We start from the raw sequence: 14,598 nt of genomic DNA, 5'->3' as shown, positions 1-14,598 counted from the left end.
CAGTTAAATTATGAAGGGATTTAAAAGCCAAGAGAAGATGCTATATTTATTCCTGGAGGTAATAGGGAGTCATTGGATTTTGCCAGATAGGAAGGTAATATAATCAGACCTTAGTTTTAAGAACAGTGAACTGAGTGAAGAATGGACTAGAGAAAAGAGACATGAAGGAGGATTTTAATTTAAAAAGATATTAGTAAAAATTAATAAGAAAAAATTGAAACTAAGGTTAAAGTAGCTACTATATACTTATAATTTTGCCGGGTAAGATTCTTTACAGATCTCTGCTAAGATTTTCTACTTCTCAGAATCCACAGATCTACTAGGACTAGGTCTTACATGAATGTTGAGGGCTGTCTCCAGGTAATTGGAAAAAATTAAAATATTATTGGGTGAAGAAACAAAGAATCCATCAATAATAATTAAGAGTTTGGGGAAGTAAATAATATTTATTTGAATAGAGTTACTTTCACCATTTCCCCTGGATACAGACTGATTAAGATGAACCTTTGGTCAAAACCCACAGTGCCTTGTACATAGTTGTCTTGCAATAAGTATTCTCCTCTCCTCTCCTCTCTTCTTTTCCTCTCCTCTCCTCTTCTTTTCTCTTCTCCTTCCCCTTCTTTTTTTGAAAGGAAAACAAGGTAGGAGCTGTGCATGGTACAGGTTTCTGGAGTGAATAACTATTGGCAAACCAATGAAACACTTTCAGGACCTTGCACCTCATCTCATATAGGAATGGAGAAACCCATAATTCTCTCAAAGTTGTAATTTTGCTTTCCCTGCAGAAAAAAAAAAAAAAAAAAAGGTTCTGGACTATGTAAGAAGTACCACGTTGGAGTGGAGCGGCGAAGAGCTGAGTAGGGATAAAAATAGTTAAGCGCCTGAGACAGAGAAAAAACTATCTAGATTCTTGGAGGAGAGAGAAAGAGAGAGAGACAGAGAGAGAGACTGACAGACACACACAGACAGACAGACAGACACAGACACACATAGACAGACAGACAGACAGAGACAGACTGCGAGAGCGAGAGCGCCTTGCCTGCCTGCCTGCCTGCCTCACACTGCCAGGGGGCGAGGACCAGAAGGAGGCGTCTGAGAAGGCGGTGCCTCTTGGAGGAAGTTTACATTTTTATTGAAGAAACTGAGAGGAGAAAACTCTAAGCCGAGTCCTGGGTGACATCCACACACCTAGAAGCCACCAGACTACAGCTGCTTGGCTGCTGTTGGCGTGTGGTGGTGACTCCAGGGGGACGGCTCGCCCAGTGGGAGCTGTCTGTCCCGCCCTCGGGTGGGGTGAAAGCTTGGGAAGGAGCAGCGAGTCCGGAGTAGAGAGAGATCGTCCTCAGCAGCCTCCGGGGCCGTCCCAGCAGCAATCACCCCAGAAGCGACAGCCTCAGCCGCGGCAGCCTTAGCACCATGGGCGGAGCAGCCTCCAGTCAGCTGGACGAGAGCAAATGCACTTATATCCAAGGTACGCTCCAAGCGCCTCTTTCCCCTGGTGGGCAGCGCTTTGTAGGCTGACTCCCCGGCCGACTCCTTCGGCTCCTTGACCCATCTGGGTTCAGTCCCAGCCCCAGCAGGCTGGTGCGAGACTCAAAGATGAGGCTCTGCCTCTCGTATCCCTCTCCCCAGCTGGCATCGGGATCTCCCCACCTGGAGCTCTCAACTTTTTTTTTTCTTTTAATGTCTTCCTGCCTGGGGATCCTTAGGGATTATTAGGATCCCTGGGGATCTCAGGTCGGCTCTGATCCCAGGTGGAGCCAGGTTATCTAAACTCTTTCTTGGATTCCCCTATTGGGATCATAGAAGCCTGCGCTGGAGACGTGCGTGAGAGAGAAACGGAGATGTAGGTAGCGATCGGGACAATTTTAAGAGAGAAAAGTTGCAAGGAGAGCCGCAGGTGGGAGGTAGCGGAGTGTCCTTGTCCCCTACCTTGTCACTGTCCCTGTTCCTGTCCTAAAAGCTGGTGTCTTGCTATCTTCTCCGAGAGTCATCTCTCTGGTCCCCAGGAAGTGCCCAACGCGTTCTGGCTCTAAGACAGGTCGAGTCGGCTTGCTTTGGCAGGGACTGAGCCGGGGAATCACCGTTTCGCCTTCTAGAAGTCTTGGGGAAACCCTAGGATAGATAAAACAAGGATTCCCTTCTCCACAACGTGAGGTTGAGGTTCGTTTTTCTATTAGCGCCGACTGGTTTATTTCCTCAGGAAGAGAAAACAAAAGGTGATGGCTTTACTTTCCCAGGTTTGAAAGGTTCCTTTCCTTGCGCCAGAGAGAAGGAAAGCAGAAGAGGAACAGTCTCCTATTTTGCAAGCGTTGCAAAAGTTTTTAGATAAGGAGAAGCTGTATTTTGTGAGAATTTTATAAACTCTGGACACGAGAAAGTGTTCTGGGAAAATTTGGGCACAGTATCAAAATGAGAACCGAGCAGAAACTGTTTGTCTGACAGAAGTCATCCCTCCACCCCGTTCTCCTTCCTAGGTATTAAGTGTAGATGGGACCTCCTTATAGCATCCTCAAAGAAAGGGGTCAGCTCGCTCTGAAGCACCAAGGATGCCAACTTTTAAGCAAACAAGTTTTCATATTAAGACTGAAGCTAAGATTTCTAGGCTCAGAAATGTCATCTATCAACTGAGAGCAAAAAAGCAAACATAAAACCCTCTAATTTACCATAGTCCTTTTTCAAAGAGCAGAAGCCTGTATTGTGACCGATTCTTACTTCTGACACTTTACCTTGTCTTTCAGAAAAAGATTTATACATCTCTTAAGAGGAAAACATTTAATTAACTCTTTTCCCCCATCTTCAGTTTAGAGCATGGCACTATTAAGAGTCTTTGGATAAGGTGAATCCAGAGCACTTTTAAGAGTCAGTCAATAAATACTTTTAAAGTGCCTACTATGCACTAGATATTATGCTAATAGCTGGGGATACAAAAAGAGGCAAAAAAACAAGTCTGCTTCTCCAGGAGTTCACCATCTAATGAGGGACCAAGATAGCTGATTTTCTTTTTAGTTCAGAAACCAGTTGAATAACAGTTTATTAAGAGCCTTCCATGTGTAAGTCCACAGAAAGAGAAGGGGAGCAAGAGGACAAGACATAGCCTTTCCTTGAAACACTAATTTCCTATAATTGCTTATAAGAAGGGGAAAGCATGAGTGAATTATTTATATAAACAAAAGAATAAGAACAATCATAACATTGTTAGGAGGGTGGAGAACAAAGATATAGATCAAAACAATGAAGAGAGGTTAATATTTGTTAGGAAAATTATATTACAGTTTATTATTATAGAATATATAGATTTATTATATAATATAATCTATATGACATGATTATATTATAGACTATCTCAGGAAAGATTAGAAGAACCTATAACTAGAATAAGATAATAGCTGACATTTATATAGCATTTTACATTTTCATTCACTTTTCAGTCCTGTCCAACTCTTGCTGACACCATTTTGGATTTTCTTGGCAAAGATACTAAAGTAAAATATGCCATTTCTTCTTCAGCTCGTTTTACAGAGGAAGAACTGAGCCAAACAGGGGTAAGGTCACTTGCCCAGGGTCACACGGCTAAAAAGTATCTTAGGACAGACTCAGACTCCGAAAGAGGAATCTTCCTAACTCTAGGCTCAGCACTTTATCCCTATTCCCATTCTACAGAGGAGAAAGTGAGACTCAGATATTAATGACTAGTACAAGGTAATACTGTTAGTATTCCATGTCAGATTTGGATCTAGGTCTATTTTAATTCAAGTCTAGGATGTTAACTATCCACAATATTATAATTGCTATTTCAAGTCCAGAACTGTTAGTGGAAAAAAATAGGGGTCTTAGAATCAGGGGGTGTTGGGTTCAAGTCTCTGCTCTGATATTTCCTAACTATGTGATCCTGGGCAAGGCCCTTCATTTCCCAAAATGGGGATAATGGTACTTGTGCTATCTACTACACATACTATTGTGTGAAAAATATGCTGTAAACCTCAAAGTGCAGCATAAAAATGAGCTATTCTTAGGGAGGCAGCTGTGGTTTAGTGAACAGAATGCAGAATTCACTGTTTTGCTACTTGTTAGCTGTGTGACCTTGGGCTGCACACTTAATATCTCTGAGCATTAGTTTATTCATCCATAGAATGGGATTGTTTAGATATTAAAATGTGCTAATATAGAAATAAGCTTTGTGGATTGGAAGGTAACACTTAAATGTTAGTTAGTTGTTATTTATTTAAAGTAAAGGCTGCACCTGTGCACCTGTGCACCTGTGCACACCTTGAGGTTTTCTTGATAAAGATACTGGAGGAGTTTCCCATTTTCTTCTCCAATGGATTAAGGCAAACAGTGTTAATTGGCTTGCCCAGAGTCACACAGCTAATAAGTGACTCCAGGTTTTATTAGTTTTATTTCATGTTAATGCCTTCCTTCTAAGAGTACTTCCAAATTATCTTGAATATATCTTATTTGTACATAGTTGTTTCCATGGTGTCTGCTCCATTAGACTGTGAGATATTCTCAAAAGAAGGGACTTTTTTTCTTTTTCCTTTCTTCTTTTTCTCAATGCTTATCAATTCCTGGCACATAGTAGGTACTTAACAGTAAACTTCTTGACTCTACTTGATACCTCTTTCTGACTCCAGGCCCAATTCTCTATCCACTGAGTCACCCAGCTGCCTCTGCTGTACACATTACTATTGTCAAAATATGAAGAGCTCCCCATATAGATGTTGGGATACTTCATCCTATTATAGTTTCTCTCAAATCCCTGTGTGAAAAGGGGAATTAAAAAAGTGAAGTTTTGTTTTCTCTCCTTTTCTAAGAGACTTTTGTACAGTTTCTCCATTTCAGTTTCTCGGAATAGGAGGGATCCTCTAGTCCCTCACTGATCTTTTCCAAGTCACTTTCTGTAACATTGGGGTTACCATCATGAAACAAATCCTAAGAGCAGAGTAATCTTACAAAGACAATTTTAATTTCTGTCTTCAAAACTATTTTTTTTAAGGATCAGCACATCAGAGCCCCTTTAATGCACTGTGGTCAGTTTATGGCATTTTCTTTTGTGCAGAATCACTAGTGCAAAATTGTTGCAGAGGCCAGGTCAGAAGCAACAAGAGTCGTGGTTTTTTATTTTGGGAGTTGCTTAAAACCATATAGTAGTTTCTTTTAAAAAAGTCACTTTCCTGTGTTAGTAATAGTTTTATTTCCTTTTTTTTGTTGGCACTGTATTTTTTAAATGAAATAGAAAGAAAATAAAATTACTAGTAGCTCTGTCTTTCTTGAATAATTCAAGTGCAAGGTCAGAAAATGCTGATGTATTAATGTTGCAGATCAATCCTACATGGGGAGGACAGGCACCAATTGCCAAGCATCTGATGAAATTTCTAGACGGGGTGATGGAAATTGACCCTCAAAATTCGCACTTGTTCATAATTCTGCCATCAATTAGTGTTTATCTTAGAGAAGTCATTTTACTTCTTAGTGGCTCCATTTCTTCAACTGAAGTTCAATTCAGTTGAATGTAATGATCAATTAATGCATTTTAAGTACAGGAGATAAAAAAAATTTACATGATCCTTGTCTTTAAGTAATTTATAATCTAAGGAGTAATTCAATATGTGAATGATTAAATTAATAATTAACTCTTAGGTTATACAGTTTTTGACTAGAGTCAAAAAGACTCATCTTCCTGAGTTCAAATATAATCTCAGATATTTACTAGCTGTATGACCCTGGGCAAGTTACTTAACCCTGCTTGCCTTAGTTTCCTCATCTGTAAAATGAGCTGGAAAAAGAAATGGCAAATCATTCCAGTGTCTTTGCCAAGAAAACTCCAAATGGGGTCATGAAGTCATACATGACTGAAAACTGAAAAACAACAAAAAGGAATTAACTCATGTTTATAACTCATGACAATACAAAGCATTTCCCCCATGTTAACCTAATAGGAAAAGTTTTTCAAGTATTATTAAATTTGTTTTAAAGATGGGGATACTAACTTGCTTAAATTCATAAAAATAGCATAGTGCTTGACACCTAATGACCCCTATATAAATGTTAGCTATTGTTATTATCAAAGGGGAATAATAGTTTTTAAAGCTTTTTATTTTCAAAACATATACATAGATAGTTTTCAATATTCATCCTCTAAAAACCTTATGTTTCAAATTTTTTTTCCTCCTTTCTTTCATCACACCTCTTCTTCTAGATGGCAAGTAATCTATGTTAAACAGACAATTCTTCCATACATATTTCTACACTTATCATCCTGTACAAGAAAAATCAGATTAAAAAGGGAAAAAATGAGAAAGAAAACAAAATGCAAGCAAACAATAACAAAAAAGTGAAAATACTCTGCTGTGATCTTTACTTAGTCCCCACAGTTCTCCCTCTGGATGCAGATGGCTTTCTCCATCATAAGATCATTGGAATTGGCCTGAAATCACCTCATTGTTGAAAAGAGCCATGTCCATCAGAATTGATCATCATATAATCTTGTTATTGTTGTATACAATGTTCTCCTAGTTCTTCTGCTCGCTTCACTCAGCATCAGTTCCTGTAAGTCTCTCCAGGTCTCTCTGAAATCATCTTGCTGATCATTTCTTATAGAATAATAATATTTTATAACCTTCATATACCACAACTTAGTCATTCTCCAATTGATGGACATCCACTCAATTTCCAGTTCCTTTCCATTACAAAAAGGGCTGCCACAAACATTTTTGCACATGTAGGTTCTTTTCCCTTTTTTATGATTTCTTTGAGATACAGGGCAGTAGAAACACTGCTGGATCAAAGGATATGCACGTTTAGTAGCCTTTTGGGCATAGTTGGGATAATATTCGTAAAGCATTTTGCAAATATGAAAGTATTATATAAATACTAGATATTATCTGAGCCATGCAGCATACCTGCCTAATAAGGCAAGTTACTTCACTACTGTCTGCTTCAGTTTCCCCATCTGTAAAAGGGGGATAATAATAGCACCTGCTATCCAGGATTGTTGTGAGGCTCAAGTGATATAATATTTGTAAACTTCTTTGCAAACATAAAGATACTATACAATGTTAGTTATTCATATGACAAGGAAATTTGCTTTAAAAAGTGCACAAGTTTAACCTATATTGGATTGCTCACTATCTTGGAGAGGGAGGAAGAGAGGGAGAGCAATTTGGAACACAAGCTTTTACAAAGGTGAATGTTGAAAATTATCTTTGCATGTATTTGGAAAAATAAAATACTATTAAAGAAAATACTATTTTAGAATACTATTAAGGAAAAAAAATTAGCTATTATTTGAGATTTCATAGTATCTCTCTGTAGTAGGCATTCATTGTTCCTAAAAAACCAAAAAAAATTGCTGACCTCAAGTCAGGTGCTTTTGCTTTTAGAATACCAGGAAATGAGCCCAGTACTGTGATAGATCTGAATCCTTTGAAGTCATAGGTTCTTTTTTTGTATCAAATTCTTTTTTTTTTAAATTATAGCTTTTTATTTACAAGATATATGCATGGGTAATTTTTCAGCATTGACAATTGCAAAACCTTTTGTTCCAATTTTCCCCCTCCTTCCCCTACCCCCTTCCTCAGATGGCAGATAGACTAATACATGTTAAATATGTTAAAGTATATGTTAAATACAATATATGTATCAATATATGTATACATATCCATACAGTTATTTTGCTGCTCAAGAAGAATAAGACTTTGAAATAATGTATACTTAACCTGTGAAGGAAATCAAAAATGCAGGAGGACAAAAATAGGAGGATTGGAAATGCTATGTTGTGGTTCACACTCATTTCCTAGAGTTCTTTCACTGGGTATAGCTGATTCTATTCATTATTGAACAAATGGAACTGATTTGATTCATCTCATTGTTGAAGAGAGTCACGTCCATCAGAACTGATCATCATATAGTATTGTTATTCAAGTATATAATGATCTCCTGGCTCTGCTCATTTCACTCAGCATCAGTTCATGTAAGTCTCTACAGAGCTTTCAGAAATCCTCCTGCTGGTCATTTCTTATAGAAAAATAATATTCCATAATATTCATATACCACAATACCATCCAAATGATGGGCATCTACTAAGTTTCCAGTTTCTAGCCACTACAAACAGGGCTGCCACAAACATTCATGCACATACAGGTCCCTTTCCCTTCTTTAAGATCTCTTTGGGATATAAGCCCAGTAGTAACACTGCTGGATCAAAGGGTATGCACAGTTTGATAACTTTTTGAGCATAGTTCCAAATCACTCTCTAGAATGGCTGGATGTGTTCACAATTCCACCAACAATGTATCAGTGTCCCAAGTTTTCCCACATCCCCTCCAATCTTCGCATCATTATTTTTTCCTGTCATCTTAGCCAATCTGACAGGTGTGTAGTAGTATCTTAGAGTTATCTTAATTTGCATTTCTCTGATTAATAGTGATTTGGAACTCATATGAGTGGAAATAGTTTCAATTTCATCATCTGAAAATTGTGTGTTCATATCCTTTGACCATTTATCAATTGGAGAATGGCTTCATTTCTTATAAGTGAGAGTCAATTCTCTATATATTTTGGAAATGAGGCCTTTATCAGAACCTTTAATGGTAAAAATGTTTTCCCAGTTTATTGCTTCCCTTCTAATCTTGTCTGCATTAGTTTTGTTTGTACAAAAGCTTTTCAATTTGATATAATCAAAATTTTCTATTTTGCGATCAATAATGTAGTTCTTCTTTGGTCACAAATTCCTTCCTCCCCCACAAGTCTGAGAGGTAAACTATCCTATTTATTTATATCTCTAATTTATTTTATAATCTCATTCTTTATGCCTAGATCATGATACCATTTTGACCTTATTTTGGTGTATGGTGTTAAATGTGGGTCAATGCCTAGTTTCTGCCATACTAATTTCCAGTTTTCCCAGAAGTTTTTATCAAATAGTGAATTCTTATCCCAAAAGCTGGGGTCTTTGGATTTGTCAAACACTAGATTATAAAAGTTATTGGAAATCATAGATTCTGATATGAATCTTATCTCTGCTTCTTATTACTTTTGTGAACCTGGGCAAAGCATTACCTTTCCTGGGTCTTAATGTAAAATGAAGATATTAGACCAGATGCCCTCCAAGTTCCTTCCAGCTCTGGCTCTTTGATGCTGTGATCCAAAGAATTAGCCTGATCTGAACTTTTAGATCTGATGGAGGACAAAGGTAGAATCTGGAGAACCAGAAGGAATGGAATGAGCTGGGATTGGAATTAGAAGACGTGGATCCAAATCCTAGCATGCTCTTATTAGCTGGACAATGTTGGTTTCTCTGGGTCTCAGTTTCCTAATCTGTAAAGTTAAAGGATTGTACTCACTGACTTTGAAAATTCCCTTTAGCTCTTGATTTAGGTTCCTGTGATTTCCCTAAAACATGTATATGTGTAGAGACTTGATGGGTTTGTTCTAACTGCCATGAAGATGGCCTCTACTACCAGATTTGGCTAGTCCTGAAGTTTGGAACTTCAGTCTGAGTGGAAGTGGGAAGGAGGAAAAGAATTAAAAGTAATAAAACTCAGCTCCACTGAGAAACAAACATATGTTGTTAAATATAATTAAATAAATATGATAATAAACTATTAAATATTGCTGTCATTTCAGTCATGTCCAAATGTCTGTGACCCCATCTGGGGCTCTCTTTGCAGAAATACTGATATGATTAGCCATTGCCTTTTCCAGCTCATTTTACAGATGGGGAAACTGAGGCAAATAGAGTTAGGAGACTTGACTGTGGTCACCCACAGATAGTGAAGTATCTGAAATCAGTTTTGAAATCAAGAAGATGAGTCTTCCAGGTCTAATACTCTATCCACTGTGCAACCTAGTTGTCCTCATTACACACACATACACAGACATTATACATATATATATATATGTATATATATATTACTAAATATTATTAAATATAAGCTGTTAAAGCTTAGAGCTACATTAAGACTTTTGGAACATCCTGTATTGATTTCCAACATGCTATTTTTTGTTCTTGCTATGTCTCTGTGCATAATGAGATACTGATGAAGTCAGTGGAAATTTGGAATGAGTAGCACTTTAGAAGGAGGGTAACTGCTACAGTGAAGAAGTGTTTAGAGCTAATTCTTTTTCATGTACATGGCAATGTAGTATAATTATAATGGTTAGAAAGCTGTTTTGAAATCAGGACAACACGGGTTCAAGATCTGTTTTGGACACATTGGCTGTGTGACTCTAAGCAAATTATTCAACAATTTGTTGTTTGATTGGTTGTGTCACACTCAAATAAAAACCCAGTCTACTAAACTCTATACAACAATCATGCCGGCCATATATTAACATAGAAAATCACATAGTAATATTTAAAATTTATTGATTTGTGTATTTTCTGTTGTATTTTTGTGTGACCCTATATAAGTCACTTATCCCTGATTTTACTCAGTTCCTCATCTGTAAAGTGGGGACACACTTAAAAAAGAAACAACTCCAACATATAAGCCAAGAAAACCCCATAGACCCCATGGTTACATAGAGGCAGGTATGATTGAATGACTGAAAAACAATGTTGTATTTCTATTTATTTATTTGCTTTTTTTGCTGAGGCAGTTGGGGTTAAGTGACTTGCCCAGGGTTATACAGCTAGAAAGTATTAAGTGTCTGAGGTCAGATTTGAACTCAGGTCTTCCTGACTATAGGGCTGGTGCTCTATCCACTGCACCATCTACTTGCCTCTATTTTTAAAATTTTATTTTGTTAAATAGTCCATGATGACATTTTAATCTGGTTCTGGAGCTTTGGACTGCATGTTTGACACTTCTGCTCTGGGTGACTCTAGGATTATAAATTGCAAAGAAGGTGCGGACCTCCCTTGGTAGAGGGAGCTTCTTCACTCTGAGACTTCCCTAACTCATTGGATTCCAGCTCAAGCCACTACCCCTTTAGATGAACATTTCTCAAGGAAAACCAACAATCCTTGGATAGACTAAGGACATCTCAATACCTACTTTTTTAATAGTCTTGCCTTAATGAAAGGAGAGTATTCTGAAGAAACAGGACAAGAGAAATGGGATGGAACTCAGCCACCTCCCCACTGCTCCATGCTAGTGGATCCCTGTGCCAGTCTCAATAAATTTCTTGTGTCTCATACAACACACACATACACACAGGCAGACAGAGACAGAGACAAAGAGAGACAGAAACAGAGAGAAACACAGAGGAGACAGAGAAAGAGAGAGAGAAACAGAGAGAGAGAGAGAGAGAGAGAGAAACAGAGACAGAGAGACAGAGACAGAGAGAGAGAGAGACACACACAGAGAGACACAGAGAGACACAGAGAGAGAGACAGAGAGAGAGAGAGAGAGAATCCATGACTCACAGTTGAGGAAGCAGTTGAGGACTAAATTGCATAAACTGAGAGAATGATTAATACTGTGGAGACTATGAGACTGACAGTGCTGATTCATTTGCTATAGACTAGGAAAAAGACTTTAATTTTTCTCCATTGAAAACTCTGGGAAGGTGTAAATTGGATGATCTAAAGATGTAAAGGGCAACATCCTTGTGACAGTTCCCCTATTTGAGCCAAGCTGATGGAAACATTTTCTTCTAAATCTAATTTTAAAAGTTGCTGTATGATAATTACATAGACAGAATGCTGCTTTTGGTTCATTTTCCAGCTTGGAAATTAAAATTCTTTGCCAGTAAAATTGGCAAAATAAATAAAAAAACAAAAACTGAAAGCAAATAAAAAATAATACTCAAAAGCATATGGTACATGTGACATGGTATAAGCACAATAGTATTGTTATTTATTATTATATTCTCATTATAAATAATAACTTGAGAATGAGGGGAAGGTTGAAGTTTATTATGTAGAATAGGGGAGAAAGATAAAGAGAAAGTCTATCTGCTACACTTTAAAAAACACGAGTTAAAAGTAGGCCACAATACCTAAAATATTAATAGTTGGATGATCATCCAAATTTAAACACACACACACACACACACACACACACGCACACACAGAGCTCAGCAACTCTAAATTCAGTGCAGATTTTTCTCTTTTGAAAATGGAAAATTCAATTTAATAAGAGACAAGTAAGTTCCTGCCAATAAGAAAAAGTCATTCCAACTTTGGAAAGTGTTCTTTACACTGTGTATCACTGTATATTCTTTTCTTTAGGGGAGAGAATGGTGGAGGTAGGAGGGAGGGTTAAAGTTACAAAAACAGGGTCATTAATATACTTTTCCAAATGTGTAAGAATACGGTCCAGAAAAAGACATTAAAATTTTTATTTGGAAAGATACAATATAAGTTTTCTTACTCTGGGAGTCCCCAGATGTTGGGGGTGGGAGGGAGGAGCAAGCAGTGATTGAGGGAAATTTGAAGAGTATTTACAATGCTGCATCTGATGCCAGAGCAGGAAAATGGTCTATCATACCAATGAGATTTTACAGGGTAACTGATAAGACTATGTCAAAAAACTGGGACTTCAGTCTTTTCTTCCCCCTTTCTTTTCTTCCTTTGGCCAAAAATGCTCCAACTCTTTAGCAGTTTTCTCTCCTCCCCTCCCCTCCACTCTCTTCCCCTCCCCTCCCCTCCCCTCTCCTCTTCTCTTGTCCTCTCTTTTTATTTTTCTTTTTTAACTATCTATTCTGTTATTTCACTTGGTCTGGAGAGCTTTAGAGGGCCATCTTCCTATATCTGCCTTCCTTGGTCTGGGCCACTCCCCATTTAGTATTTATAGTTCCTGTAATTCCCTTTCTCAGCAAACTTTTCTTATATTCACATTGAGGGATGTGAGATATAAGAAATCTAAGATGATAACAGAATTCTGGGAAAATGGATTGTCAAATGAGATGTTTTTGTCTTTATTTTGTTTAACCTATTCATGTTTCTAACAGTGAGAATTTCAGTATTAGGACTAAGAAGAGGGATTTTTGTACGGGTAATGCTCGCAAATTCTTCTCCTTAGGAAACAGCTTAGTTTGCCAACATAGTTTTATTGTTAATTTTTTTTCACTCATGACCCCTTTTCACCTGAGAAATTTTTACTCAATCCTGGATAGATAGGTATATAAAACAGGTATACAAATCAAACATTTACTGATAAGAAATCATAAAAAAATTATTTTAAAACAATTCTTTGGTATACATATGATTTTATCTTTTATTAAAGATGAAAACAAATCTGCACCCTAATGAGATGGATGTGCTTGTTTATTTTTATATAAATAATTAAGTCTTGGTGGAATTTTTGATACCTTTTACTATTGCCAATTTTTCTTGACTCCCACATTCAATTATGTGACCCCATGTGGGGTTGTGACCCACAGTTTAACTTTGAAGTGGAACAATGGACAAAGTTTATGCTATGTGCCTGAGAAGACATGGTCTTGGCAGGTCTAATCAGTGTCACTTTTTCATCTTGCTAGAGCAGCTTTGATATACATACACTTCCCTTCCTCTCAAAGAAACAGACTTTTCAGCCCTTAGTTGGTTAGTGGCGATACTGGAGCCAGGTCAAGGTTTGGTTGGTTGATTGTTGTACTTCCTTCTTGAAGAGGACTAAATCAAGTCAGGGCATAGTTCCCCCAAGATGTGTGTCCATTCCCCCTTTCTCAGTGTCTTTTTCCTGGGTATTGGTCTAACTTTGTATCTGTTTGATGAGTTGGGAAATGACTGAGTTGTGGGCACCTGAATGTAATATAATATTACTGTGCTGTGAGAAATGATGAATCTGATGAATACAGAAAAGCATAGGAAAACTTATGTGGATTAATGCAAAGTGAAATAAGCAGAACCAGGAAAACAACCTATACCATGATTACAAGAATGTAAATGGAAAGAACAGTAACAAAGCAATTGAAATTTAATGCTGTGAACTTGTAATAAAACTTGATCACCAAAGAAAAGAAGTGAGAAAACCCCTGTCCTTGTTTTATTTCATGTTAATGCCTTCCTTCTAAGATTACTTCCAAATTATCTTGAATATATCCTATTTTTACTTAGTTTCCATGGTGTCTGCTCCATTAGACTGTGAGATACTCTCAAAAGAAGGGACTTATTTTCTTTTTCCTTTCTTCTTATCCTCAATGCTTATCAGTTCCTGTCACATAGTAGGTACTTAATAGTAGGCTTCTTGACTTTACTTGATACCTCTTCTATTGCTTTTTTTTTTAACAGATGTGGGAAGGAGGGATTTTGATATAGAACACTTCATATAATGTAATACTTTTTCTGAATGTTGTTTAGTTTTTGCTAAACTGTTCTCTCTTTTTTTTCTTTTTTGTTGTAAATGATGGTTCTTTGGAAAGTGGGAGAGGACTAAATCTTAATCAAGAGCACTAAAATTATTTCATATCTTCTTGATTTGGGATTCAAATTCACCGGTCTCCATTTTACAATGGAAGAAAAAATAGAATTATGGAATCTTGGACTTGGAAGATACTATAGAAGTCAACCAGGACTCAACTTCTTCAATAGAATTCATATGGGTATTGTAACTGAATGTGGGGTTGTGAAATTATGATTCATTATCAGTGAATTTTTGATTTGTATACCTATTTTATATATCTATATACCTAAGGTCATTAAAACAT

General features: G+C 37.2%; 1 protein-coding gene across 1 annotated transcript in view; it reads left to right on the top strand.

Moving 5' to 3' along the window:
- Positions 1-1,024: 1,024 nt before the first annotated feature.
- NIBAN1 (niban apoptosis regulator 1) overlaps positions 1,025-14,598 on the top strand; it is a 193,458-nt gene continuing 179,884 nt past the window's right edge. Inside the window, exon 1 of the mRNA XM_012547736.3 lies at positions 1,025-1,471. Within this exon, the coding sequence (XP_012403190.1) occupies positions 1,417-1,471 (55 nt within the window). The 5' untranslated portion in view covers positions 1,025-1,416. The remainder of the gene's footprint in view (positions 1,472-14,598) is intronic.

This window comes from Sarcophilus harrisii, chromosome 4 (genome assembly GCF_902635505.1).
Source record: "Sarcophilus harrisii chromosome 4, mSarHar1.11, whole genome shotgun sequence".
Lineage (NCBI taxonomy): Eukaryota > Metazoa > Chordata > Mammalia > Dasyuromorphia > Dasyuridae > Sarcophilus > Sarcophilus harrisii.
Note: the sequence above shows the minus strand (reverse complement) of the source record. Positions and strands in the feature narration are given on the sequence as shown.